At 28.5% G+C, this 27,736-nt stretch overlaps 2 protein-coding genes across 4 annotated transcripts; one reads left to right on the top strand and one right to left on the bottom strand.

Annotated features, from left to right (window-relative positions):
* The first annotated feature begins 842 nt into the window (after positions 1 to 842).
* Positions 843 to 26,445, top strand: LOC145962373 (1-phosphatidylinositol 4,5-bisphosphate phosphodiesterase). 3 transcript variants are annotated; one of them, XM_083083433.1, is made up of 20 exons: positions 843 to 965; positions 13,614 to 13,668; positions 15,741 to 15,969; positions 16,103 to 16,162; positions 16,632 to 16,769; positions 17,665 to 17,744; positions 18,137 to 18,272; positions 18,357 to 18,457; positions 18,843 to 19,009; positions 19,325 to 19,535; positions 20,087 to 20,345; positions 20,440 to 20,640; positions 20,748 to 20,946; positions 21,920 to 22,077; positions 22,160 to 22,366; positions 22,787 to 23,159; positions 23,341 to 23,499; positions 23,558 to 23,735; positions 24,031 to 24,481; positions 25,542 to 26,445. In XM_083083433.1, exons 3-20 carry the CDS (start codon positions 15,799 to 15,801, stop codon positions 25,611 to 25,613), a joined length of 3,321 nt encoding a protein of 1,106 aa, XP_082939559.1. In that variant the 5' UTR covers positions 843 to 965; positions 13,614 to 13,668; positions 15,741 to 15,798; the 3' UTR covers positions 25,614 to 26,445. The 3 variants fall into 3 exon arrangements, with proteins under 3 accessions (XP_082939559.1, XP_082939560.1, XP_082939557.1); XM_083083434.1 differs by lacking the exon at positions 843 to 965 and adding an exon at positions 5,830 to 6,082 and having other exon boundaries at positions 20,440 to 20,634; XM_083083431.1 differs by lacking the exon at positions 843 to 965 and adding an exon at positions 5,831 to 6,082.
* On the bottom strand, positions 25,631 to 27,711 carry LOC145962454 (uncharacterized). The gene is made up of 3 exons (XM_083083510.1): positions 27,679 to 27,711; positions 27,164 to 27,428; positions 25,631 to 26,863 (listed from the first exon to the last, which is right to left on the bottom strand). The coding sequence occupies exons 1-3, from the start codon at positions 27,709 to 27,711 to the stop codon at positions 26,751 to 26,753; spliced, it is 411 nt and encodes a 136-aa protein (XP_082939636.1). The 3' UTR covers positions 25,631 to 26,750.
* Between the last annotated feature and the right edge of the window lie 25 nt (positions 27,712 to 27,736).

The following is a 27,736-nucleotide window of genomic DNA, read 5'->3' on the forward strand; positions in this document are numbered from 1 at the left end:
AAAATATGATACATGAGTATTACATAAAGATATTTGGCATCCGTTTCTGTTGAAATTCTGTATTAAATTAACTTTGCCGACCTTTTTCTTATACTTTGTACACATATGTAGATCAAGTTCAAACATATGTTTGTATGTTTTAACATATCTTTGATCTAATATAATCTTTTTTCTGTACTGCGTAAAAAGCTATTTAAAAATCAAAGATGAGGAAGTTTAAAATGTTAGAAATGTTAAAATTTTCAAAAGTTAGAAAAGAGATATAAAATTATTACGTTTAAAATTTAATAAAAAATACACAATGACTGTAGTGATATCAACAAAATAAAAAAAGTTAAATTTACAGTTTAGCGGATTAAAGTATAATAATGTGTTCCATATTATGTTTCCTCTTAATATGAAAATTTAATTACTTTTATATAAAAGTAACGCAATGAGTCAACGGTACAATACAAAATGATGACATAACGCAGCTTTATTATATATTTATTTCTTTTAAACTTTATTATGTTGACTATCATGCATGTTTCTCTCATTACGCAAGATATATTATTGCAATGAGAAAACGCGGGTAGAGGTGCAACTATGAATAGAACACGATCTTCAAATTCCTCTTAAAATAGTATACTATCCTACGGACATAAGACATATAATGGCACTCTATGAAGTGCCATAATGTCAGTCATGTTATACCTAACACAATATGATTCACTTAATACATATGCAACGGTATGTAAACAGATTCGTCCCACTTTGGCTGAAGCTTTGAAAGTTTTAATTTTAGTTTCACTTCTCTTTTCGGCGGAATTACAGGCTCTGCGGCAGTTGTGCGAATGTGTTTTTCAAATTATATATATGTATTTTATAATTATATATATTTCTAAATACGATTATGCATAAAGTGTTAAATAAAATTTATTAATTAAATAAAATTAAGTACAAAGGTGTCTGCAGAAATGTAGCAAGTAAGTAGTAGATTAATTTTTTTAGTTTTGGGAGTTTTAATTGCAGGCTTCGAGGCAGCTGTGCAAATAGCGTGTTTCCCAAATTATATCTTCTGTCAAAAATATAACTGTGTGAATGAAGTAGTGACATTACCAGAATATTTAACACTTTTATGATGCAAGTTGTGTAATGTTTTACTTTATATGTATTTGTTACTATTTATTAATAATTATATAACTTTTTTTTATTGATAAAGCTTTGTTTCATGTTCTGTGCAATTAAATTATAATAAGTATATTATACATCAAAAAATGCAAACATTTAAAATTTGAATTTAAATTTTACAACTTAAATTTTATTAGATGCAACAAAGACTTATTGCAAATTATTTCGTTATACAATGCATATCAACAAGAAATATAATTTTACAATCAAGAAAAAAATAATATTTATATCTTTGAACAATCTGCGTAATATTCTGCATAATTTATTGAATGCTGGATTTTATGAGAATATTTATAAAATACGAGAAATGCAATAGTAGTTAATTGCATGTCTAACATTTCTTTGAAGTTCGATAATTAAAAAGAATATAGATATTTACATACAACGTATTTTTTATATTATACACGTTTATGTAAATAAACTCTGGAGATTTTTTATTGTGTATTCTATGCATTTATTTAAATCTTGAGCAATTTAGCTAAGATATACGCGGATCAAGAACAAGATTCTCTTTTCGATATAAAATGCTTATGCAGAAAGCATGTAAGCATTTGGCATAATGTCGAGCACAATGCAATTCAATGGACCAAGTATGTTTTCAGCTGCATTTGAATTTAAATTTCATCCATAAACACGTATCTCGTGATATGACTTTCTGAATAGAATTTTTACATTCAATTCAGCAAAAGTTATCTTAAACAATGATATAAGCTATTATATTCAGTTTAATATAAGCTATTATTCAGTTTAAGTACAGCTAAAAACTTAAAAATATTAAAATCTGGCAATATTAATAAAAATCTCTCTCTCTCTCTCTCTCTCTCTCTCTCTCTCTCTCTCTAAGTACTTATTGATTTTATATTGTTCAATAGAAAATTGGAATTCTATATTAATATATAGGTATATAAAAAACATTTCAACAAAAATAACAATTAAAAAGAACTAATGTACTAAAATACACAAATTAATATGTGCAAATATAACATAAAATATGTATCCCTTGATAACTGTATCTTTTCTCTTTGTTTCTCCTTTTTTTCTCTCACATTTAATATTAAAGGCATCTGCGTTCAGAAAATACTAAGAGCTATTTAACAAATAAAGATAAGAGAGATTATTATAAAAATTATATGATAGTAAAGCACACAAATATTTAATATTTTTGCATAAACTTAAACAAATAATGTTCCACAAATTAATTTCTTTAATTTGAGGAAAGATCATGTCTAGAAGCTGTCAAAGTTTTCAAAATCATATTATATATTACCGATAAAACTTGAAGTGACTGCATTGGAACAAGGAATTGTGCAAAATTGATGATATACGATCTCTACCAAGTTCCGGTTAGCTATGAACTATGTGCAAACTGACGGCGAGTTTATAGTCATAACTTTGCGGAAGCACTCATGACAGAGAAAACACCAATCACATTTTTTATCAAATTTGACGGGTATGTATCGAGCAATTATTTATACAAATATTTGAAGAAAATTTCTTTTATTTGAGAGAATGTCATTTCTACTCTAATAGCAATTATTCTGTTCAAAGCAGAAAATATTATGCACGAAAGTTTATAAACAGAAATATATAACTTATTGCTATTATATTTTGATATAAGAAATCGAATTATTTCGTTATTCGAGAATTTTGTCTCAAATTTTATTTCAATTCCTACTTTGAACGAATATATCACCATATCTGCTTTTATGTAAATAACCGTCACCTTGAATTTTAAAAATTGCAAAAGTTAATTAATTGTGCGGACTATTAATTTCTTGTTTGTAGATAATAATTACATTTGACATTTTCCAGTATTTGTCGCGATCGTATTTTGAAATTAATTGCTTATTATTTTTGTATGCCACGGTGATTTATTCACATCTTTATTTAATGTAGGTAAAATGTATTTTAAAATTCTTTTTTAAAATATTTAAAATACTTATAAAAAATAGTTTTAATAAAGAATAGATTTTATAAAAGCTTTTATAGAGATGTGTGTATGATATTTTAACATATTATATTTAAAAGAAATGATTATTTATAATATTAATATATAAGAATAAAAGCTTATTCTTGATATATTATATATAAATTATAATCTTAAGAAATCTCAATTTTCTAAAAATAATTTTATATTTCTAGTTTTCTAGTATTCTTGAGAAACAATTATAAACTTGGCTCATCTTTAACTTATTATTTTATATGTAGAAAGATATATATATTTATAAAATAACTTTTTATATAGATTTGCTAAAATGTAAAGTAAAATTAGTTTTACTCTTATTAATTTTGTACGTATAACAAATGCCTATATATTTAATTGTATAAAAATTTAGACACATTATCATGCGCACATTATATCTGAACACGTAATATTACCGACTACTGTACCCATCGATTTACGTAAGAGTCCTCTCACAGAGAGCGCGAATATATTGTTCCTTTCCATATAGCTTCGAATGATAACAGATGTTTCTTTGTCCAAAAATTTCAAGTTAACATAATATTGGTTGATATTTATCATTAGATTAAAACAAAAAATATGATTTGTAAATATAAAATTATAAAGTTAATAATATTTATAAAATTAGTATCATTTATGAAATCTATAGAATTAAATTCGTTTTAATTTTTAATTTTATTATCAACTAATGCATATAAAATTTATCAGTCACTTAAATGTCAGATAATTGTTGTAATGTAAATATTGTAATTTTTATTCTAGTTTATTTTTATTTAATAGATAACATTATATATTCCATATCTCGCACGCACTTGACATATATCTTTTCATCAGAGTTTTAGTTGTGTACTCCGATAATACATATCTTTGAATATCTTTTATCATCGAGGTACTATTAAAATCAACCAGCTTAACGTTCTCTTAGAAAATATAACGCCAAAATAAGGCCAAAGAAAAAAGTAATAAGCATGATTGATAATAATAATGTAGTTATATAATAATAAATGTAGTTACTCGAGAAATAAAATTATTACATCGATATACATTTAAATATAAACACTTTGAGACAAATATTCAAATATGAATATACAAGTTAGAAATCGAGATCGAGATTATTTTAAATACTTATTATAATAGTAAAATAACATATCAGATGAATGAAAATTGCAATAATATTAATTATTATTACAGATGCTTTTACGCTCATCTAATAAAAATTATATTATATTATATTATTTATCAAATTTTATTTAATATAATTTTACTACATTTCTGTTATTTTCATTAATAAAACTCTTTATATGATTTATAGATGACTTGTAGATATCTTGTTTATTTACGTTTATTACGATTTGTCTGCTCTATGCGAAGTGAGATATTTCTATTCGATGACTCACGAGTTCATTCTATGTTGGAACGTGATTGAGATATGCTTTTTCTGAAACACATGTTTTTAGATATTTTTGTCTGTATATATCAAATGTGATATGTGAATTTGTTTATCAGTATCATAAAAATTAATGTTAGATCAAAGACTATCCGACATTTGCATTTGTTCTCTAATCTCTAATATTTTTACCAGCTTGTCTTATCATCAAACTTTATTCAGTACAGTTTTTATTACACGCTTACAAAGAAAATAAAAATTGCAGAGTTCTCATCGATTAGACGATTTTATTTATAATATAAATCGAAATGGAATATGTAAGTTACATATTCATGTACATTAAAATTTAATTTAAACATATTTAAAATTTTATTTAACATTTCATAAACTTCAACTTTTAAAGTAATTTCTTTTAGTAATTAAAGAGAAGTGATCTATTTTTTTTTTCTTCGAAATGTGAGAGAAAAAGTCTGATAAATAATATTATTATGTTTATTAATATGTAATGTTGCATGATATTAGTAAAAATATATTTTTATTATATATTCAATTATAATATTTAAATAAATCTACTCATATACATACCTACATACATACATATGTATTAGTATGCATATATAAACGTTTGATCTAAATACAATCTCAAACAACTTAAATAATCTAATTGTAAAGTTTAAACTAAAATTTCGTTTGAATTGTTCGATCGCTGGAATATTCCGAGAAGTATTTACGATGGTACACTCGCCATCAATAAAGTCTTCTCGCCTTTTTCGGATCGAATAATTAATAGACACATCGCTTTAGTTACTGTTTGAATTTCGATTCCAACATCTCGTGTGATATCAGAGTCGAATTATGTTAATCATGTTTAGAAAAAAAAAGTATTAACGGAAAAGTGTTAACATAGAGATGGTTTCTTCTCTATTAGATGTTCTCTATTAGTTAATTATCTTCTCTATTGTTTTCGTTATTGTTTTTTATGTTTAAAATATTGTTCGGTTTGATATCACGATGTAAGGTCTGCTCCATATTATTCCGAAGCTTCTCAGGAATTTTTCTCGAACCAACAGTCATAATGCACAAATAATTAAACGCGACGTGTCCAGGTATTATTCGATCCGAAAGAGCTATTTTCAGGTGAGAAGTGAGAAGACATTATTGACGGCGAGTGTACGCACATACATTCCACGCTCGTGATGCAATGGCTCGAGCAGATCTCGTTCTTACCGACGAGTCGCAGTGGAAGCTGAACGACGGTCACAGACGGCACATGCGCGTAAGGGAAAAGAGACGGTATCGAGCCAGGCGGCTGGTGCGCCCGCCAACAGAGACAGCAGCGTCAGTTTCTTCCGTTGCGCCTGGAAGACGTCCGGTACCGGAGCGTGACATTTTACAGACGTCCGCGTCCGGGTGTTGTTTCCGTTTTCCCTCACGGAATGTTTGATGCACGTGTGCCCGTTTAATGTATACGCGAAACCTCGCCGGAGGATGAAATCGTCGATCGAGGAGTCGCTGGCGTTCGACGGATAATTACGCAAAGGCACGGGGGAACCGATTGAACGGTAAGGCCAATTTCGCGAGAATCATAAGACAGACGAGGAGGAAGGAGGCAAGGTGCGAGAGCGTGCGCGCGTGTACAATTGACGTCCACTGATGTCTGCTCCTGAGCACGGTCACGAGATGTGTCACGCGTGCCGCGTTCAACACGCACATTCAATCGATTAATCTTCGTCTTCAACTTTTGCGATTTTCGAGTGGCATTTGCATTTTATTGTTATCATTATATATATATATATATATATATATATATATATATATATATATATAATTTTTATTTATTTATTTATTTATGTTTCATTTTACGCGCGTTTAAAATCTGTCCATAAATTATGCTGTCATTTAAATTCGTAAATTTTATTCGATAGTCAGTCCTATATAAATATATATTTAGACTTTTCTTTCTTCAAAGCTCTTTTAAAAGTTATAATTAATGTTATTATTTATTAAAAGCACGAAGCAATATTTTTATCTATCACAGGTTGACGAGTGCTTTAAACTAAATGATGCCTTGCTTTAATGCTGTGTGTGCAAAACTAATTTGTTACATATAGGACATATGTACCAGAATAATGAACTGGGCGCCATGTATCAAATGCATTATCGTTTCCTACTTAATTGGTATTAACCACGCGCACTAATTACTTAGACTATTACGAAGGTCGATAGGAGATGACCGCGCTTGTAATTCACTTTCTCTAAGTAAATTAAAGCGTTCCGCTGTGTAATCTATGATATCAGTAATTATTAAAGTGATTCTCACGAGAGACAGGGAAATATTGTATGAAAAAAAGAATCGTTTAGCGACTATCTATCAAACGCACTGTACACGCACACACTCGCAGTGTACGCGTAATACCACGCGGTTCTCCTCCGCTCTCTGTTTCTCTCTTTCTCTCTCTCTCGCTTTATATTTTTGCACCTTCTCTCACTTCTCTGATGGCCACCTCTCGCATGTGTGTGTGTCATTCACGTATGCTTTGCGCTACGCGCGACATACACGCATTATGCGCCATCCGATTACACATTCGCTCGACGGAGCGAGCGGATCCGCAAACGACGACGACAACTTGCTAATTAACAGCGCCGTTTTATCGCTGCAAGAGATAAGCCGCAAATAAGGCGTAAGATAGCCGCGAAGTGGTAATGGAACAACAGAACACGACCCTGACTGCAAGACTTCCCGAAGGATTTTCGAGGTCAAGGGAATCTGGAGGCGCCGCTTGCGATGATGAGATATGGAGAGAGAAAGAGAGAGAGACGAAGACGAAAGAAAACGAGGGAAAAGGTGTCGCTTACGACACTCGCTCGTGTGGTTAGGTCGATTTTGATCATCTCGGGCTGACACCTGATCTCGACTTCCTAGATTTATTATTCGTCGAGAAGAAATATATCTCTCATATCCTTCTCATAATCCTAACGCGATTGTTAAAGTGGAAGTCTAATAGTCCGATCGTTATAATATACATATAATAGACATAATTGCAGGTGCGTTTTTTTTCTACAAGCAGAAACAAAGCAATAGTTTTATTGAAATCATCGGTTATTCAATGATGAGTACATCTCTATTTTTATTAATAATTGGCAGTATCGTATTGATCTTAGTCAATCTTTATATATATATACATGCAAACTGCGTTGAAGATATAATATATAAAGACTCAGCGCTTGTTTGTCCAGTTTAATGAATCATACATCAGAAATATTTTTTTATTATCTTTACTCTCGAAAATTATCCTTTTCTTCTAATCTGTTTGATGATAAAAACGCGATAAACTTTTCATAATAATTCTGCAAGAAAAACGTAATAAACTTGAAGGAAACTTTGACGCAATCATTCAATTATGCAGTAAATTCGCGAAATATTACATTGCGAAACAAGTTTTATTCTTCTCAGACAAAATGCGAAGTTATTAGTTTATATAATGGCGCAAGAGTTCTTGCACTGCGTTCGCAAAATGCATACTTTTTGTTTCACACAAATCTGTTTCTTGAGATATTTGTAGTTTTTCGACGAAATGCATCTAAGAAAAATGCGTTCATAAATTTCGACGATAATGTGAATTGCGCGAATCATCAGTTTTCTCTTGCCACGTGGAATACAAACACGATGTGAGCGCATCGTTAGGTGCATTAAGGTCGTAAACACATTGCATAATGCATTTTTTTATCAGGAGCTATCTATTTTATATTCGAAACTAGCTGATATCAATGAAAGACATAACAATTTTGCATTCTAACAATAACAAAGTCACGTGGTATTTTTTGTTGGAAAAGCATTAACAATTTGATAGGATATTTTATTTTAGTTCATCAAATATCTTGAAATTATTAAAATAAAAGAGAGAATTATAGCCTTTCAAAATAAAAATAAATATTTTTTTTCAGAAAATGTAATGTAATTTGCGAAATATATGATAAAATATTTGACAGATATGACTGTGAAGAAAGCATTACAGATAACATTATTTAGTTTTATTATTATCATACATAATATATATTTTAAATCTAGTTGAAACTAAAATAATTTAAGTGTTCCTAAAATATGCATATTTATTTGTTGTAAATAAGAAACAATTCACATTTAGTTATCGTCTAATTATGAATAAGATATCTGAATTTAAAATTAATTTAATATTTTTAATATCATATTTAATTTTTAATATCATAAACACAAATATTAAAATAATTACAGAAAGTTAATAAATAAAGAAGATAAAAGAAAAATTGGAATAGACATTTTTTTAATTTTAAATTTATAAAATGCGTAACATATAAGAGATATGTATAAGAAAAATGTTTAAAAAATAAATATATAGAATAAACAAAAATTAACTTGTTTGTCAAATGAACACGTGATTGAATTTAATTTTAATATTGGTATTTCCTTTTATAAATTTTATCACTTATTTTATTAAAACTAAGAAATCTGACATATATTAATATAAACATATAATACAAATATGCCTACTAAGAATGGACATTGTCAGATCATAAGTCTTTTTTGCTTTCATTCTGCCTAAAGTGGCCATTAGGTGTATTGAGCGATTCAGCGGTCAATGTCACGATATACTTCAACCTCCGAAGCTCCGGAAATTACTCATCAATTATATAATTATTGATTCGCATTAGATAATTCAATCATTTAGCTAATTAGCCATTTAGCAACTGATATTCTTATAATAAATGTAGTTTAATATTCTTATAGTTTTTTGCTGATTATCCAAGTCTTGACTTAGACAGATCTCAATTTCGCATCGATGCTTTTTACGTTTCATTAATGAAATTATTAATATAATATTTTTTGAACTTTAAAAATTATAATCAAAATTAATTTTATTATTATTTTAATTAAGGATGCAGTATTATCACTAAAAATATGATATTTGTTATTATAATTTTTTATCAATAATAAAAGAGATTTAGATTACTTAAATGTACGTATTAGACCATAAAGAATAAATTTAGATTTAGAAGTAATTACATGCGATACATGATGATTATATAATTGCAATTAATGATAATATTATAGACGTGGGAAATAAATAAAATTATTTATTTAGAATACTAAAAAAACAAAGAGTAAAAATATAATATAGTTTTAATAATACTTGTTAAAGCTATTAAAATTTTTGCAAATTTGCAATTATAATTGCTATTGCATTATATTCCTGGAAGTTAGAGCTTTTATGCTAATATCAGATAATTGTATGTAATGATGCATTATATTTTAATGAAAATTTCCAGGAATTACGGATACAAAGGTCACAAACATGCGCAGGATATATAAAGTAGCAGTATGAACAATATGAGATGCTTACAATATCATATTTAATTTTTAATCATTTTTCTGTCATATATGAAAGAAAGAAAATTATGGAAGAGAATAACATCATAATATAAATTAAATTTACAGAAAAATAAGTTAAATATAGAGATAAAGTATCTATATTAATATATTTATATTTTCTATCATAAGATTAGACGCATAATTTCGCTGCTACAGTATTAATAATCGCTCTTTTGTATAAAAATAAACGAATTACACAATTATATTTTTAAATATATTATATACATTTGAAAATATATAGTATACAAAAAAATATTCTATTATAAAGTCATATCGTGCGCTCTTTAAGTATTACAGATATTATTTTTTAATATTATTTTAAGTTAAATGTATTAAATAATAACTATATAATAATAATAATAATAAACGCTATTTAAAAATATTTAATATTATCAGGATATCTCGTAGAAATACCTAATTACAATAATACGGACGATCTTAAACAACTGATTCCTTATCTTCAGTTTTACTGTCACGCATCATCTTAACGCTATCAATGGTGCTTTTAACAAGTCGCAATATGGTATGATAAGGATTGTGATAATCATAAGTTACGTAGTATGGTATGATAAAGAGTGTGATAATTATAAGTTACGCAATATGGTATGATAAAGTTTGTGCTAATTTATTAGATTTATTAATTTATTAGACTCCAAAAATGTTGTCATGCCGAAGGGAAGATAATTGTAAAGTTAGCTTTACATTTTCAAAATATGAAAGCAATGATTAGAATTTTAAAATGTGTCCTTGCGAATATGTTCTCGAAAAGTTTCTCAAATTTTGGAAGAGTTCTATCATTTTTAAAACACAATTGAAAAATGAAAAATCTGAAGGCTAACTTTGCATCTTTATGCCTTATCTAACAATAAAAATTTTAATTTTTTAAGGAATTTTAAAAAATTGTATATACTTCTATAGCTCTAATAGTTTTTTACAAAACAAGTTGCAGTTTTTATATTTTGACAGCCATTACCTTCCGACTTTTTAAATCATTTTTTCATTGGTTTAAATAGCTGTTTCTAAAATCGATTCAACTTTAGAAGTTGAACTCTCTTGGGAGATATTTGAAACTCTAATAATTTATTTCATATTTTAAAAATATAAGTTTAATTTTACAGATGAAAAGAAGCGCACATCAATAAGAAAATCGCATATATTTTCGTAACGTTCGTCTGTTTATACGATCGGTATACATACGATGTTTATGTAGACACGTGCTATATGCCCACGCATATTCGTGATACATGTAGATTATATGCATTTTACAGATGCCTGCATTAATGGTTGCATTCGGTGAGCCGTCGATATTTTTCACCCAATATCAATGCACTATGACTCATTATTAGTATATTTGTTTGTATACATTTTACATTTTGTGTGAAAATTGTTATTACTAAATTTGCTCGCGGTTGACATTTTGCACGTGAATATTAACGGCGAAACTGCGATGTCAATTAATCGCTTGGCAACTCTCTGACAGCAATTGAATTCTTTCTTCGTAGAAGCGCGATAGCAACAATAAATATATTGCCACAAGCAGAAAACATCCGGGAAGATGTGGTTAATTCTCGGAAGCTGTGGTTAATGTCGCAATTGGTGATTTGGCAAGATTGTGCATTCGCTTTTAGAATATCTGAGTGTGTGTTTATTCTTTTTAATATAAATTGTTTTAATTACATACATACATATACATATATATATATATATATATATATATATATATATATATATATATATATATATGTATGTGTATATATATATATATATATATATATATATATATATATATATGTATGTATGTATATATGTAATTAAAACAATTTATATTAAAAAGAATAAACACACACTCAGATATTCTAAAAGCGAATGCACAATCTTGCCAAATCACCAATTGCGACATTAACCACAGCTTCCGAGAATTAATCACATCTTCCCGGATGTTTTCTGCTTGTGGCAATATATTTATTGTTGCTATCGCGCTTCTACGAAGAAAGAATTCAATTGCTGTCAGAGAGTTGCCAAGCGATTAATTGACATCGCAGTTTCGCCGTTAATGTTCACGTGCAAAATGTCAACCGCGAGTAAATACATACATATATATATATATATATATATATATATATATATATATGTATGTATGTAAATACAAATTATTCTTATATAAATTAGAAAATATAAAATATGTATATATATGTATATGTAAAAGAAATATATATAAGAATAATTTAGTTGAAATAGATTTTTTTAACGATTATTTATTTTCGTTAGGCAGATAAAAATTATTAGTGACAAAAGTTTTTACGCCCGTGATAAAAAACGTGTACTTAATCATGAGTGCCTTCTCGTGTTAGCACATAGTAGATACGGAATATGGCGGCTTCTATCGGCAGCTTCCATTTCCTGATGCACCAATTAAGATAAAATGCGATAAAGTTTAGGATATCCGTTGATGATATTTATATTAATGTTAATGGAATAGATAATAAAAATTCAAAAATAAAATAACATTATTTTAATCATTTTAATAAAAATTGTTTAAAGAATTATTATATAATTGCATTAATAATATTAATAGAAACTATTAAAAAATTGTTAAAAATATTAAAGAAAGTAAATAATATATTTTTTACATATTTACAACTATTTTAATATCTTAAAGAAAACTTTCACATTTCGATTTACTTTTAATAAAAGTCTAACGTAATATCTTAATAGATGATTGAAGTTATTAAAAAATATATTAAAATGGCCTTTATGTACATGTAAAGTAAACGCCATGTCATTTATTAATAAAAATCTTGGAAGTAATACGTCACTCGTTGTTGTTTTCTACCCTTCACAATTACTTTAATGTATTTTTAATCTAAATAAATAAGGAAAAATCTAGATAAATAGGAAGAGCATAGTTTAATATATTATTGTTGAAATGATCTTATCAATAATTATTTTAATTAATTTAATAATTTAATAAAAATTGGTTAAAGAAATATTGTATCAGTGATATTAATGAAAACAATAAAAAATAATAATTATATTTCTAAAAATTATAATTATATATTTATGTCTGAAATTGTTTAAGTTACATTTATTTATTAAAGCTTTTTTAACTATATAATTTGAAATATAATAATTAATTTATACATATTTTCGTGTTTATTAAATATCTATTTTTTATAATAATCGAGAAAAAAATTTTTTAAATTACGTAAATTTACAATAAAACACTATTATTGCAATATACATTATTAATATTATCTTTCTTTAATTTACAATGATAATAAGCGTTTCATAATTTTACAATCAAAGTTACTGAGTGAATAGACTTAATGACAAAAAGTTATTATTTAAATTTTTCAAATATTACGTAAATTGTTACGTAAATTGTTATCGTAATTATATGAAGATATCGATTAAGTCATTTAATCGAAACTTACTTCAGAAAAGCACGTGTTTGCCTGTAGATATAATTAATACGTTGCTTAATAGAATAGAGTGGCGTAAAAGAGGAATAATTATGCGGGAAATGAATTCCGTCTGGCATAATTAATTGGAAACAATTGGATATCTTTTTAACTTCGGCATTTCTCTCCAAAGTACTTAAATATAAAATAGATAAATTTTATTTGCACGAAATAAATAATTTATATTATAAACCGATTAAAAAAAATAAATTTGTTTTGTTGCAGGTGCAGCCATTAGTTAAAATGAGCAAGTCAACTCGGAAGAGACGCTCTTAACATTGTAAGTATTTTCACGATCATATGCTATTGTTAATAATATTGTTAATATTTCTAATCATTACAGTGTGATTATTATATGTGCGGATATTTAACAAAACTTTCTTATATATGACTATTTTTATTTGACAACATTCACATGTACATATCTTGTCTCACATGATGCAGATTTACTATAAAGGTTAATCGGTGCAACGACGCTAGAAAGCTTTCTGTACCGTGATAAACTATCGATTATCCAAAATCCAAAAGCCGATGTTTCAAGGAAAAAATAAACTATAATACGAATATTCGATTCTCTTTTTAATAATACGTGAAACAAATCAAAATAAGTTCAATTATATTGTTGTGATATTCATATAATATCAAAAATTCCTTACATATTGTAATTATAGTTGAATACAATACATAAAAAAATATGCAAGAGATATTTATTTATATCATCAAAAAGCGTTTCATAACGCTACGTTGTATGTAAAAAGAAGACTTAACTATTTTAGTTAGACTATATTTTCAGTATACAAAGTGTGCAATGACGTTTTTTTCCTTTATCTTTTTTTCAATTTTTTATGCCAGTACTAAAGCTATTCACATTACAGAGTCTATTTTTTTAACTTCCGTAGACAAAATTAGTTTATAAGACTCAAAAGTAATAATAGATGTCAGAGAAGAAAAAAAGCTACAAAGAATGCTTTTTTTAAATTTTTTATATAAAATAGGAAAGTAACATCTATTCTAAAATAAAAATATACGTATTAATATTATATATAAATTATATATGATGGAAAAATATAAAATGAACGAGATCTCTAGTGGTGATAATTCCATAATTATATAAAAGATGGAATAAATAATAGATGTAAATAGATATGCAAATAGATATGTAGTAATAGACGTAAATAATTATGCAAGGCCTCGTTATGAAAATGCATGAATGCATTTCTATTTTTATTTTCCAAGAAAAAGGAAAGATCTCGGCAAAATGCATTCGAAAAATCAAAGTTAAAGGTAATTTTATAGAAAATAATTATGTTCATTGTTAATTTTAAATATTAAAATATCTTCTATAAAAATATATCTACATTTATCTTCAGAAGAATATACGCTGATTCAAAAAATAACATAAATTACATTAATGATAAAGAGTATAATTAGTACTGGAAATAACTTTGTGTTTGAATAATGAAATATCATGCGATTTTTTAGATTCTTACTGAAGTTTGTAGAAAAGCGAACACAGAAAATAAAATAATTTTAAAAACTTTTTTGTTGTAACAGCATTTAAGAATATTAAATAAATAAATACTCGAATTTTGACAAAATATTAATTATTATTTTTTTTATTTATTCTTTTTAATTTCTTTTTATTGTTTCTAATTTGAAAAAATGATTTTTAAATTAAAGGTCAAAGAACGTTAGTGTTTCATTTTCTAGAGGGGTTAATGCTCGATTAAGGTTCAAATGACTCTATTGAAGTATTACGTATATATGTTACTTATCGGGGCCACAGGTCAGCTAATAACTATCTAACTAAATACGGCGTCAAACGAGTTCTAAATAAGAGAATTACGTGTCAGTGCAAAGATCGTTTGATTATTAGAAAAAAATGTTGCTTGCAATTAGACCTTTTTTTACAACTAATGATAATTCCTCGAGGCTTAATTATATCCGGCATCACGTATGCCTTTATATCGAGCAATTATGTTTATAAAAATTCAACTGGTATGTTTATAAAGACTGCAAACTGTGCATTGCATAAACTGCACTGAATAAACATCGATGCTTAACTTTAGAAATTTATAACATCGTGCAGTATAAACGCATAGTATCTCGCTCAAATACAATCGAGTTATAATCCTAAGCATTAGCAAACAATTTACGCAGCAGGAATACGAAGGATATATGTAAAGTGTAATTATCTATCTTTAAAGCCTCGACGCGCAAACAGAACTAAACAAAACAGAAACTGTCTGCGATTTATGTCGAAAAAAAATTTGATAGCAACCAATATAGAAAAGGTAGATCTGATGAGAAACTCCGATACCTTTTAATGGCGACATTGATCCTTGTTGACAGAACCGGAAAACGCCGTATCTAGGCTGACTTTGCCGGAAGTCGGTGGAACGTCGCGGAGATGACGAAGAAGTTCGAGTTCAACTGGCAGATCGAGGTGCCGGAAGCACTCCGTACCGGCTGCGTCTTCGATCGTTGGACGGAGGAGAAAGATAATACTGAAATCGAGCTGAATTGCCTGTTCAAAGTTGACGAATATGCTTTCTTTATTTATTGGCAGAGTGAGGGGAAGGTGAGCTTTTCTGCCGTCGTCTGCGTCCTTTTGTTTGCTTTAAAAGAACGTTGATGTTTCTAAAATTTTTAGCGATCTACGATTTCTGAATAGACTTTCATTCTTATCTTATCTCTCTCTCTCTCCTCCGCAGGACGGCGATGTTATAGAATTATGTCAAGTGAGCGACATTAGAGCCGGTGGCGTTCCAAAGGTAAAGGAATTGTTTTACTGCTTCGAAATAATGATAGCATTTAATCTGTTAAAACTAATTTCACACTTATTCAGAAATTAATTTAAGATCTTATAAATCATTAATTTTTGTATTTTAATTGTGTGAAAATACGAGCGTTATGTAATTTTCGATGTTCTTTACGAATAATGTTCTTTTCAACTATGTTAAAATAATAATATGAGAGAAAATATTTCTATTATGTCAATGTATTTATTATTATCTTTTAATTACATTAACAAATCATTCAGTATACATTTCGACTTTGTAATAGTAAATTTAAATGAATATTATATACTTTTCTTAATTAAATAAGATATTGATATATAATTCTCTATCCTATTTAAAGAAAAATTAATTATACATGCGAAATATGAGAACCACCAAACAAATCAATAAAAAAATAAAAGAAGAAAAAAAGACAATTAATAGGCTGACATGTTTCAAATAGGACCCAAAGCTATATGATAAGCTACTGAGTAAGCACGGTGAACAGTTGGACGAAAAAAGCCTAACCATCTGTTCTGGTGCCGATTACACCAACATTAATTATCAACATGTTGTATGTCCGGATCTTGCCACAGCCAAGGTAAATGCCAATCATGATAGCAACAGAAACAGGACATCCACATTAAGCCTATCGGTCAAACAAATAATTATTGACTGGCTGATATGATACTGCAATGTAGCATTTATCATTATTATTATCTTTAATAAAACAAATTTTTGATAGTAATATTTCTCATGTAACAATAAATATCATGTAATTAGATTAATTTAATAATTGCGATTGTAACACATGATTTTTATTCATCATGATAGTCTTATAATAGATTAAGTGGAATAATGTTGTACAACATAATGAATGTAAGCGATCACGAAGCTTTTTATCTGATTTGTTAAAAGTTATTAACATATCGCTCGCTTTTGTTACGTGTTTACCTTTCGTTTTCAAGAAACTTTATTAGAAATTACTGCTATACTGAGGCAGTTAATACGGAAATAGCACGAATGTATTACACGGTTTCATACATGCTACAATTGATTTCTTATCGTATTGTGACCTTTCTGCCATATATATTTGTAACTAAACAATTAAATTTACTTTAACATTAATAATAAAGACATAAATTCGTATTTCTAGAAAAATTTATTCAGCAACATTTTTTTATTTCATTATCAACAGATTATAATGCATTAAATAATAACCTATTATGATAGGAAAATTTGGTTGCTTTTATATTAAATATGCAGTAATGATTTTGCGACAGTAGAATTCTATTTTTCTGTATTTTTATAAATAACATTTACATTTATTTGTGACGTATAATATGTTGCGGATGAAATGACTGATAGGCTTAATGACTTGCGTGACTTAAATTTATAGTTCGTATCTATCTATATTTAGTTTTTACAAATAACAAATTTTTTTCATTTTATAAAAAGAATAATCTATATTATGTCATTTATATATGTCGTCACAGGTATGGTTGGACGGCGTTCGATCGATTACGCACAACGTCAAAGCGAATAACGTTTGTCCGCTTACTTGTCTGAAGAAACAGTGAGTTTGCCAATACATTTATATACACTTGCATTATGAACAATAGCATTGTTTATCTTCATGAAATAATTAGTCATAAATCTTACACACATAACGAAATTTTTCTACTTTCTTTCTGACGTAAAAAAATATTTGATTGCTGAATTCGATATAATTCTTATATCGTATTATCAGTGTTTTTGGATTCCCTTTCTAGGTTTTATTGAATTTTTTGTCTCTTCTTATTAGCATGTAGATTTTCTGATATCAAAAACTTAACTAAAGTGTGCTGAATATTAAAATTGATAGAACTTTATGCTTTATTCTATATGATTTTGTTTTGTTTTTGCATGATTTTTCTTTTAAATATATAATAGAGTAGATGGATAAGACAATCTTTATGCTATTTTTAGTTGGATGCGACTGAGAATGCTGGTGGATCCTAATGGAAAAGTTCCAGTGAAGGTGGTCGCGAGAACATTCGCGTCTGGCAAGACAGAAAAACTCGTTTATCAGTGTCTTTCTGAATTAGGCCTACCTAGCGGAAAAGTACCTTGATAATTACTAAAATAAGCCATCGATATTATTTCTCTCTCTCGCGAAAATATTGCAAAAATTTTTTTTTACTTTTAGAATGACGTGATAGAACCTGATGAATTTACTTTCGACGCATTTTACGCGCTTTATCACAAAATATGCCCGAGAAACGACATAGAAGAATTATTTCAATCAATGTGAGTATTCAGTTTAGAAATATAAAATATTTAAAATATTTTTTAAAAATCTAGATATATATTTTTCCGAAGATTATTAGTTATAAATTTGAATTATCTCAATATTGGATATAAATAATATTATAAATATAAAAGTTTTTCTATTTATAAAAATAAGGAATTTAGAAATGTAAATCATGTTAAAAAACGCATCTAATAAAGAAATATATATTATACAGAAAGAAATCTTATACATATTTATGTATATTTATTTTTTATATTTTGCAAATACATTTTATTCTTAATAGTACTTTATAGTTTATATCTGTTTTAAAATGAGGCAGACATACATATAGAAAAAAATTTTATACGAATTTAACACGATTATTTATTCTAAAAATTCCAGAACACAGGGTAAAGCTGATACGATTAATCTGGAGCAACTGATTACCTTTCTCAACGAAAAGCAAAGAGATCCGACCCTGAACGAAATTCTCTATCCACTTTATGACGAAAAACGAGCAATGGAAATCATCAATGATTACGAACAGAACGAAGTTGCTCGCAATGAAAGTAAGAGCTTGATAAATAAATCGTGTAACTTTAGCAGAACGTTTTTCTCGACTTTCCTAAGACCAACCAAGGTCTAATTCAGTTCTCTTGTAAGAAATATTGATCTTTTCATAGATATTTTATTTGTCTTCACATATAAAATGTATTGGAATGATGTGATATTTTAAAGATATAAAAAATAAATAAGAAAAGAAGTTCAACATGGCCATGTAAAATATTAAATCAGCTCGATCAATTATTTATCTCATCTATGACTGAAAAATTCATAAAGGTATCGATCTAAGTAGTCCCGAAATAATAACTGCGTATTTTCAGAAACAATGACGAAGGATGGCTTCATAAGGTACCTGATGTCCGATGAGAACGCGCCGGTTTTCCTCGATAGGCTTGACGTTTATATGGATATGGATCAATCGTTGGCGCATTATTATATCAATTCGAGTCACAATACATACTTAAGCGGACGACAATTTGGCGGAAGAAGCAGCGTCGAAATGTATAGACAAGTTCTACTTGCCGGATGCAGGTAAAGTACACTATTGTGCAATAGAGAATAGAAACGACGATTACACCTTATTTATGACGTACATATTCTGGCAATTCTCAATAACTAGTACATATTTATAGCTGCATCAATTGCGCTAGTTTAACCAAAGCGTTTATTTGAATATACGATATTATGTCTTGACATAAAATTGATATACCTGATATTTAACGAATATTGATCCATTTTCATTTTATAATATACTCATGTTTCATAATAACACGTAGATAAAAGTTTATTTGTTTTAATTTTATAATAAAATTATAATAAAATTTAAAAAATTAGTAATATTAAGTAATAAATAATTATGAATATAAATATACAATAATTTCTCTCTCTTTTTCTCTCTCTCTCTCTTTCTCTCTCTCTCCCTCTATCCGTAATATTTCGTTTAATTTTAATTTACTAATTTACATAAACATAATTTACATAAATAAACGGACAATTATTTTGTAATATATAAGAGAAATAATTATCAATATAGTGAAACTTCTCTCTCTCTCTCTCAGCATTTATTTATTTTGAATTTAAAGATGCGTTGAATTGGATTGTTGGGACGGCAAAGGGGAAGACGAAGAGCCGATAATTACTCACGGCAAAGCTATGTGCACCGACATTCTATTCAAAGATGTTATATACGCGGTCAGAGACACGGCCTTCGTTACATCAGAATACCCAGTGATTCTCAGTTTTGAAAATCATTGTAGCAAAAAGCAACAATACAAATTGGCCAAATATTGTGATGAAATTCTGGGTGATTTATTATTGAGGGAACCTTTAAAAGAATATCCTGTAAGTTGATTAATATCGAAAACATATTATAAAATATCTTTTATAATCAGTTTATAAAAAAACATATGAATCATCTTAAATGCACTTAAAATAGCTGGAGCCAGGAGTACCGTTGCCGCCGCCCAGCATGCTGAAACGTAAGATTCTCATTAAGAATAAGCGCTTAAAGCCCGAGGTCGAGAAGCAGGAATTGGAGCTCTTCAAACAAGGTCAATTTGTGATCGAGGACGAGGTCAAGGAAGACGCCAGTGCGCCGCTGACCATTGCCGCCGTCGTGGAACAGCAACCGGTAAAGGTAACCTTCATTATAATCCTTTTGGAGTTGGTAGTGCCCCTTCATTTATTCGAGTCAAGTGGCCACAGTTCCTATGGTGAAACGGTGATATATCTTTTAATTCTTAGGAGGAAATCTCTGAATCTGTAACATCGTCAAACATTCAACAGCAGCAATCTGGCAGTGGTCCAACTGGTCTCGGCGATAGCATAGAGCTAGTGGCGGCTCAACCTTATACCGGAAGTACTACAAATGTACACCCATGGCTATCCTCCATGGTTAACTATGCACAACCCATAAAGTTCATTGGCTTCGATGTTGCCGAACGTAAGTGAAATTTTTATTTTTGCATTGTTAAATAAAATTAATTATATGTATCTATCAGAATTTTTTACTATTTTATTCCGAATTTTATTTTTTACAAATATCAATAAAAGAGATATGTAACAATATACAGGGTGAGTTTTTTATCTTGAGACATCGAAATATCTCGTAAAGTCTAAAAGATACGATAAAATGTTTCAGACAAAAGTTGTATGGTTTCAAGAAAAAATATGTAATTGTTAATTGCAAATTACATATTTTTTCTTAAAAATAACTATGTGTTTTCTTTACACCAGTTGATTTCTCTCATTATTTTGTACATAAAATATTTAGGTAAGATAATCGAAAAATGAATATTTTACAAGATATTTTACGGTTTATGTAAAATTAAGAAATGATTTCAAGGCTCATAACTCGGAAAGTACTTAATGAAAACTAACTTAATTATAGTGTTTTGGAAAGCTCTTGAGATGAGCTACAAGAATATGCAAAAGCATATAGGGTGTCCCATTTAAAAAGTTGGAAGTGACCTTCACGTGACCTTCAGGTGACTCTTTAAGGTCAAACTAATGGCATCATCTTATGTCCCCCTTGAAACCATACAACTTTTGTCTGAAACATTTTATCGTATCTTTTAGACTTTACGAGATATTTCGATGTCTCAAGATAAAAAACTCACCCTGTATATATTGAATTAATATATCAATTATAATAATACATTATAATAATACATTATACATTAATTTTATACATTGATTTTATACATTATACATTGCATTAACATTTCTATCAAGACATCTTTGATTATGTAATTACAATGCTTTTTATACAAAATGCAAAATAAAATTTGGATATAATTTTCACTTAATATTATGCATATAAATACGTTTTATATTCTTCCCAATAATGAGATTAAAATTGCTATTGATAATATTAATTGATTGAAATTATAATTGAAAGCAAATTACATTTTCAGAAAAAAATATTCATCACAATATGTCTTCCTTTGCGGAAACGGCTGGTTTGAATTATTTGAAAACATCGGCTATTGAGTTCGTAAATTATAACAAACGACAGATGAGTCGAATTTACCCGAAAGGTACACGAGCTGACTCTTCCAATTATATGCCACAGGTAAATATATGTTTGTAGAATGCAATTTGCGCTACAAAGAACACGAAGAAAAGTCTCTCAATGATCGATCGTCGCGAAACAGGTCTTCTGGAACGCTGGCTGCCAAATGGTGTCGCTGAACTTTCAAACTCCGGATCTGCCCATGCAACTGAACCAAGGCAAGTTCGAGTACAACGGTTCTTCGGGATATTTGTTGAAGCCGGATTTCATGAGACGAGCCGACAGAAGTTTCGATCCTTTTGCTGAGAGTCCTGTGGATGGAGTGATTGCCACACAGTGTAGTGTTCAAGTATGTTTTTCTCTATTAAATAATATGTAACTCACTCGATTTTTCTTTTCTCTAAATTTTTCTTTTCTCTATTTTCGAGATAATTCACAAAAAATTAATATGACTTTTATATATTATTTCTGTTTTTACCATGTAAAATTGTGTACTGATATATTTACCCGATTTTCATATTTTAAAAGTTTAGTACTATTTAATTTTTTATCACATTATATAATATTTAATAAATTTTATTGTATTAATACATTATATATATATTACATAAGATTCTTTTAAATACACAATTGACTTCTTTCAAGATACTTTATACGTTTGAATATTCATTAATTCGTTATCTTCACAATAATATTATATACACATATATATAAAAAAATGTATTCAAGATTAAAATGATGTCTATTTATTATTCTAACATTGTAACAGGTAATAGCGGGCCAGTTCTTATCCGACAAGAAAGTCGGAACGTATGTGGAGGTCGAAATGTACGGCCTACCAACCGACACGATACGTAAAGAATTTCGCACCAGAGTAGTCCCCGCTAATGGTCTGAACCCCGTTTATAATGAAGAGCCCTTTCTCTTCAGAAAAGTTGTCCTACCAGATTTAGCTGCTTTGAGATTCGCAGTATACGATGAATCGAACGGCAAGCTGTTAGGACAAAGAATCGTTCCTTTAGACGGTTTACAAGCCGGTTATCGACACATTGCTTTGCGAACCGAAGCCAATTTTCCCATGTCTCTGCCTATGTTGTTTTGCAACATTGACATCAAAATCTATGTGCCAGATGGTTTTGAAGGTACGGTCAATAGGTATCTCACGCTACGTCTTAACTACATAATTATGTAAAAAAATATATGCATTTATCTATTATGTGAATACATTTTTATATAATTTTTACTTTTTGTTCGTATAATTTTAATCAGAAATATACATTAATTCTATAAATTGATTGTTTCAATGTTTATGATTTTCTTTAGAATTTATGGACGCTTTAACAGCGCCACGAGCATTTAGAAAGACGGAAAGTATGTCGCAAAATAAAATACGAGGCTTGGGAATTGAAGAGAGCGACAGCAAAAACAATATGGACAGCAAAAACAACGTATCTCATTATTACGAAGCGACTAAACCAAGAGGTAAATCGCAAGATGCAGGAATCGTGTTAATTGAATATACTTTATTTTATTTTTACAGAGGAAATGAAGTTTGATCCAATTACTCTGGAGACTCTAAGACAAGAAAAGGGTTATCAAAAAGTATTACGGAAACAGCAAAAAGAATTAGAGTCTTTGAGAAAGAGGCATCACAAGGAGAAGTTGACTGTCCAGAAGCAACATTGCGTTGCTATAGAGAAGATTTTTAAAGGAAAAAAGTTAGTTATTTTTGCGCAATTTAAATCAAAATTCTTACGTTTATCTAATTATATTTAAATGGCGCTTATTTTTTATCAAAAAAATAATTTGATGACAATAAGAGTTTGAAAATGTATTTTTTTTTAAAGAGTGAAAATTTTAAAAAAAGTAGACGTAAAATAAATAGCAGAATTAAAGATTGATAGAATTTAGAATTAAATTGACTAATTGACGAAATACGATAATTAATGATTAAAATAATAAGTAATAGTAAAATAATTTATAGAAATTTAAAAATTAAAATATCTGTTGTAGCAAAGCGGAGCTTTCAAGAGATCCTATCGTTCGTCGCGCTGTTTCCGAACAGACGGCGCAGTGGTCGCGTTTCGCTGACAGGCAGCGCCGAGAGGAACGCGATCTGGTCCGCGGTCATCTGGAGGAGCGACGAACGCAGTTGTGCAAATTGTGCATGGCCGCGCAGCTCACACAGCAGAAACAGCTGACTGCACGGCAAGATCGCGAGATGAAAGATATAACTGCGCGACAAGCGAGACTTTCGGTAGAAAGTGCGAGGGAGGTTATGAATGACAAGACTTTGAAGACGCGAGGGATCAAAGAGGGCAGACTCAGGGAGAAACAGCAGAACAACACGAAAAAATTCATGGAGGAGCGTAAGATCGCGCAGATGATTCAAAACAGAGAGAAGGAAAAGCTCAAAGTGATCCACGAGAAACAACTAGAGGAATTGCAGAAGGATATGAACGCGGTAAGGCAACAAATTCTTGCTAGATTAGGAATTTTCCCGGTAGTGTAGTTTATTGTATTTTGTATGTGGAGATAGTACATTTAATGTAATTTATATAATTATAAGCAATTTATACGTATTTTGACATCAAATTTAACATTTATTTTAATACTTTAATCGATTATGTACTTAAAAAATTGCGGAAAATCTAGATATTTTTAGATTTATTTATTTTATTTATTTTAATTATGTGACTTTGGATATTTCCTCCAAATATATGTATTAATTAATAGATTTGTGATAAAAGATCTAATTTGTTAAAAAGTTGCATTTAATTGATTGTATATTTTTGTTTCGCAATTATGAATTTTTATGTTGTAATTAAGCTGGATTTTATTTATATTAATTTTATGTATATTAAAATTAGTTTTATTAATTTCTCTATTATCTATGTTTCTCTTAGTTTGTTATACTACGTTTATGCTTTACTGAATATTTTCTTAATAAACTTTTTTCTTAAAAATTATTTCATATTTTATTTTCCTCCGATATTTTTTTACTATGTTATATTTCAAAGTATATTGCGAATTATAAGTAAAGTTATTAATTAGGAGAAATGGTATTATAACAAGTTATCAAGAAAATATCAAGAATTATAAATATTTATAACTAAATATTTGACATAATAAAAATTAAAGATTTTGTATTTCTTTTATTAATGTTACGTTTCGTTACTTAAGTAGCATGTAAAAATTTTTAGATTGTTTTATCAGATATATAAAAAAGTATATTAAATTAATTATCAAAACTGATCTGTTTATCACATCAACATACATATACATGTACATTCCAAAGATAAAAAAATCAGTATTTAAGATTGAATTAAGCGAATCTGAAACAAATAAATTAATCATTTTGTTATTACCAATAAAAACTAAAATTTGGAGCAAGGAATTCTAGTAATTCATTGAAAAATCTGAAAATCAAAAGAATATTCTTTAACATATAAATTTGGAATTTATATGTAAATAACAAACTCATTTTTTAATATAATTTAGTCTTACTGTACAAATTTTTTCAGATCATGGATATGTACAAGAATGAGGACATGGACTACGAGCTGGCTAAGATGCTGGCTGAATTCTACGTGTGATGAGTGCCAATCGAGTTTCTCCGCAATTCACCTCCATAGCGATAGTGCGCTATAAGTGAGGACTGTTTCAAGACAGTTTACTATTATCGTTAATTATACTTGAAATTGGGATCAAACTTTGTTAGCTATCACTATCGTATCTAGCGATGAATGTCGCACATTGTGAGAAATCAGATGTAAACGAGCAACTACAGTAACGTTTTTAATTCATTCAGGCAAGTATTTTTTTATAAACAAACATCTCGTGTCTCCATAATCTTTGAGTACCTATAAACTAATGAGGGAGTCAATAAAACTAAAGTGATCTAGTCAAGTATTAGGTATATAAAAAGAATATATCACATGATCGGGATACTGATCAAATGGTGTGATCTACTACGTCGAAGTAAATATTTTTTGATTGTTAACGCTATTATCGAAGTCTATCAGAGTGAAACATGTGTGTAAGTGTATGCGTGCATGAGATTGTCTGTATTCATGAGTCGATGCCTAATGCCGAGAGGGACTCTTGCTGTTACCGTGACGAATTTCTAGACCATACATACCTTGAGTTGAGAGACGCTTTCACGGATCTTAGCCGATAGTTTTCGTGATTGCTGATAATGACTAGAGTATTAATACATTAGAATCTCGATTTTTCAGCCGATGCTCTTACACGAATAGTCACACAGGTTTGTAAATAAATTTCAAACGGGAGCCTAGTATAATTATTATCACACATTGTTGTTTTCATTATATAATATAATGTTATTTACATAAATTATTATATCATTCTACATATATATCTATATATTAGATATAAAGAATAAAATAAAAAAAATATTACAAATAACGTTCGCGATCATTTCATTTTGGCTATATTATGGGCGATTACGAGAGCACGTGCTTGTAGATCGATGAAAACTATGATATAGTAAAAATTATATTACAACAAAATAAATTATGTTTCGTGTAAAAAATATTTTATATATATATACACGAAGTACATAATTTATTTTATTTCACCGTTATAAACAATAGAGCAAGCCACTTAAATACTTGAGGTATTTTATTGTTTAGAATTAAATCTCAAATTGATATCTAATTAATCACTTCGAAAACATAGTATTTTAATATTAATTCTTTAAACACATTTTTTTAATTATTTTCGTAGAAGGGAAGATCATAATCATGTGTCTCGTCGTCATGATTAAAATAATGTTCGAATACATCTGACTTAATGTCGGCAATAGTAAATTCTTCGTATGGAGCTGAAACAAATAACATAATGAATTCTTTATATTTGTCAAACAACAATAACTAATTCTTTTAAAATAATATTAAATAATATTTCTTTAAGTATGCTATTTCTAAGCTGTACCGAATAATATTAATATTTCTAATTCAAATCGTTAATGTTATATATTTTTGTTCTTGATTAATTTTTAATATAATCTTAACTGAGAAGATACATATTATAGTAATTTCTGTATGTTAAATTGACATTTTAATTAATATTTTTATATTCGGGGATCGGATACAATTTACTATGAATTTACATTTTGATTTACCTAAATGGGATATATTGATGTCATCTATGTCATCGTGAGACTCCACAATTTCAATAATTGGTTGGTAATATGCATCGTGCCCCAAATTCACAATCTCCGCTTGATCTCTATAGTTTGCAGGTACTATTATATTATCATGATTATCAATCTGCACATTTTGATAACTCGTAGCTCCATGACCGTGATAAACTGCCTGAAGATTCGTGTAATCTACATCTCTTGTTATTATATTCGCCTCACAAATAGCGACTATCAATAGCAACAACTAAAATATAATATAAATATAAATTTCTCTAAACACCACAAAGAACCATCTTGTGAGCTGTTTTAATTTTTTACGTTGATTTTGCTAATGAATATTGATAATTTTTAATTCATACGATTATTTTTTAGCAGCCAAATTAATTGAATTACAAGTGAAGATATTTTATGTAATTGACTTTTTTCAATTTACAGATTCACTGTTTTTAAATTTTCCAAACACTCACTCACATAGTATCTCATAATGAATTTACTTCAAATGCTTCGCTCCTTTGTACTGAAGACATCTTCCCATGGAAGTCTATTTTATAC

The sequence above is a fragment of the Camponotus vicinus genome, unplaced genomic scaffold (assembly GCF_025532165.1).
Source record: "Camponotus vicinus isolate PSW18456_S1 unplaced genomic scaffold, iyCamVici1.0 SCAF_12, whole genome shotgun sequence".
NCBI classification, from domain to species: Eukaryota; Metazoa; Arthropoda; class Insecta; order Hymenoptera; family Formicidae; genus Camponotus; species Camponotus vicinus.

What these genes read in the sequence shown, in the direction of transcription:
- LOC145962373 (XM_083083433.1), top strand. Translation starts at nt 15,799, where the DNA reads ATGACGAAGAAGTTCGAGTTCAACTGGCAGATCGAGGTGCCGGAAGCA. An exon ending in GAGCCGGTGGCGTTCCAAAG is followed by an intron (nt 16,163 to 16,631) that starts GTAAAGGAATTG and finishes TGTTTCAAATAG; the next exon opens with GACCCAAAGCTATATGATAA. An exon ending in AAGATTTTTAAAGGAAAAAA is followed by an intron (nt 23,736 to 24,030) that starts GTTAGTTATTTT and finishes TATCTGTTGTAG; the next exon opens with CAAAGCGGAGCTTTCAAGAG.
- LOC145962454 (XM_083083510.1), bottom strand. Translation starts at nt 27,711, where the DNA reads ATGTCTTCAGTACAAAGGAGCGAAGCATTTGAA. An exon ending in AAAGGAGCGAAGCATTTGAA is followed by an intron (nt 27,429 to 27,678) that starts GTAAATTCATTA and finishes ATTATATTTTAG; the next exon opens with TTGTTGCTATTGATAGTCGC. An exon ending in CATCAATATATCCCATTTAG is followed by an intron (nt 26,864 to 27,163) that starts GTAAATCAAAAT and finishes TATTTGTTTCAG; the next exon opens with CTCCATACGAAGAATTTACT.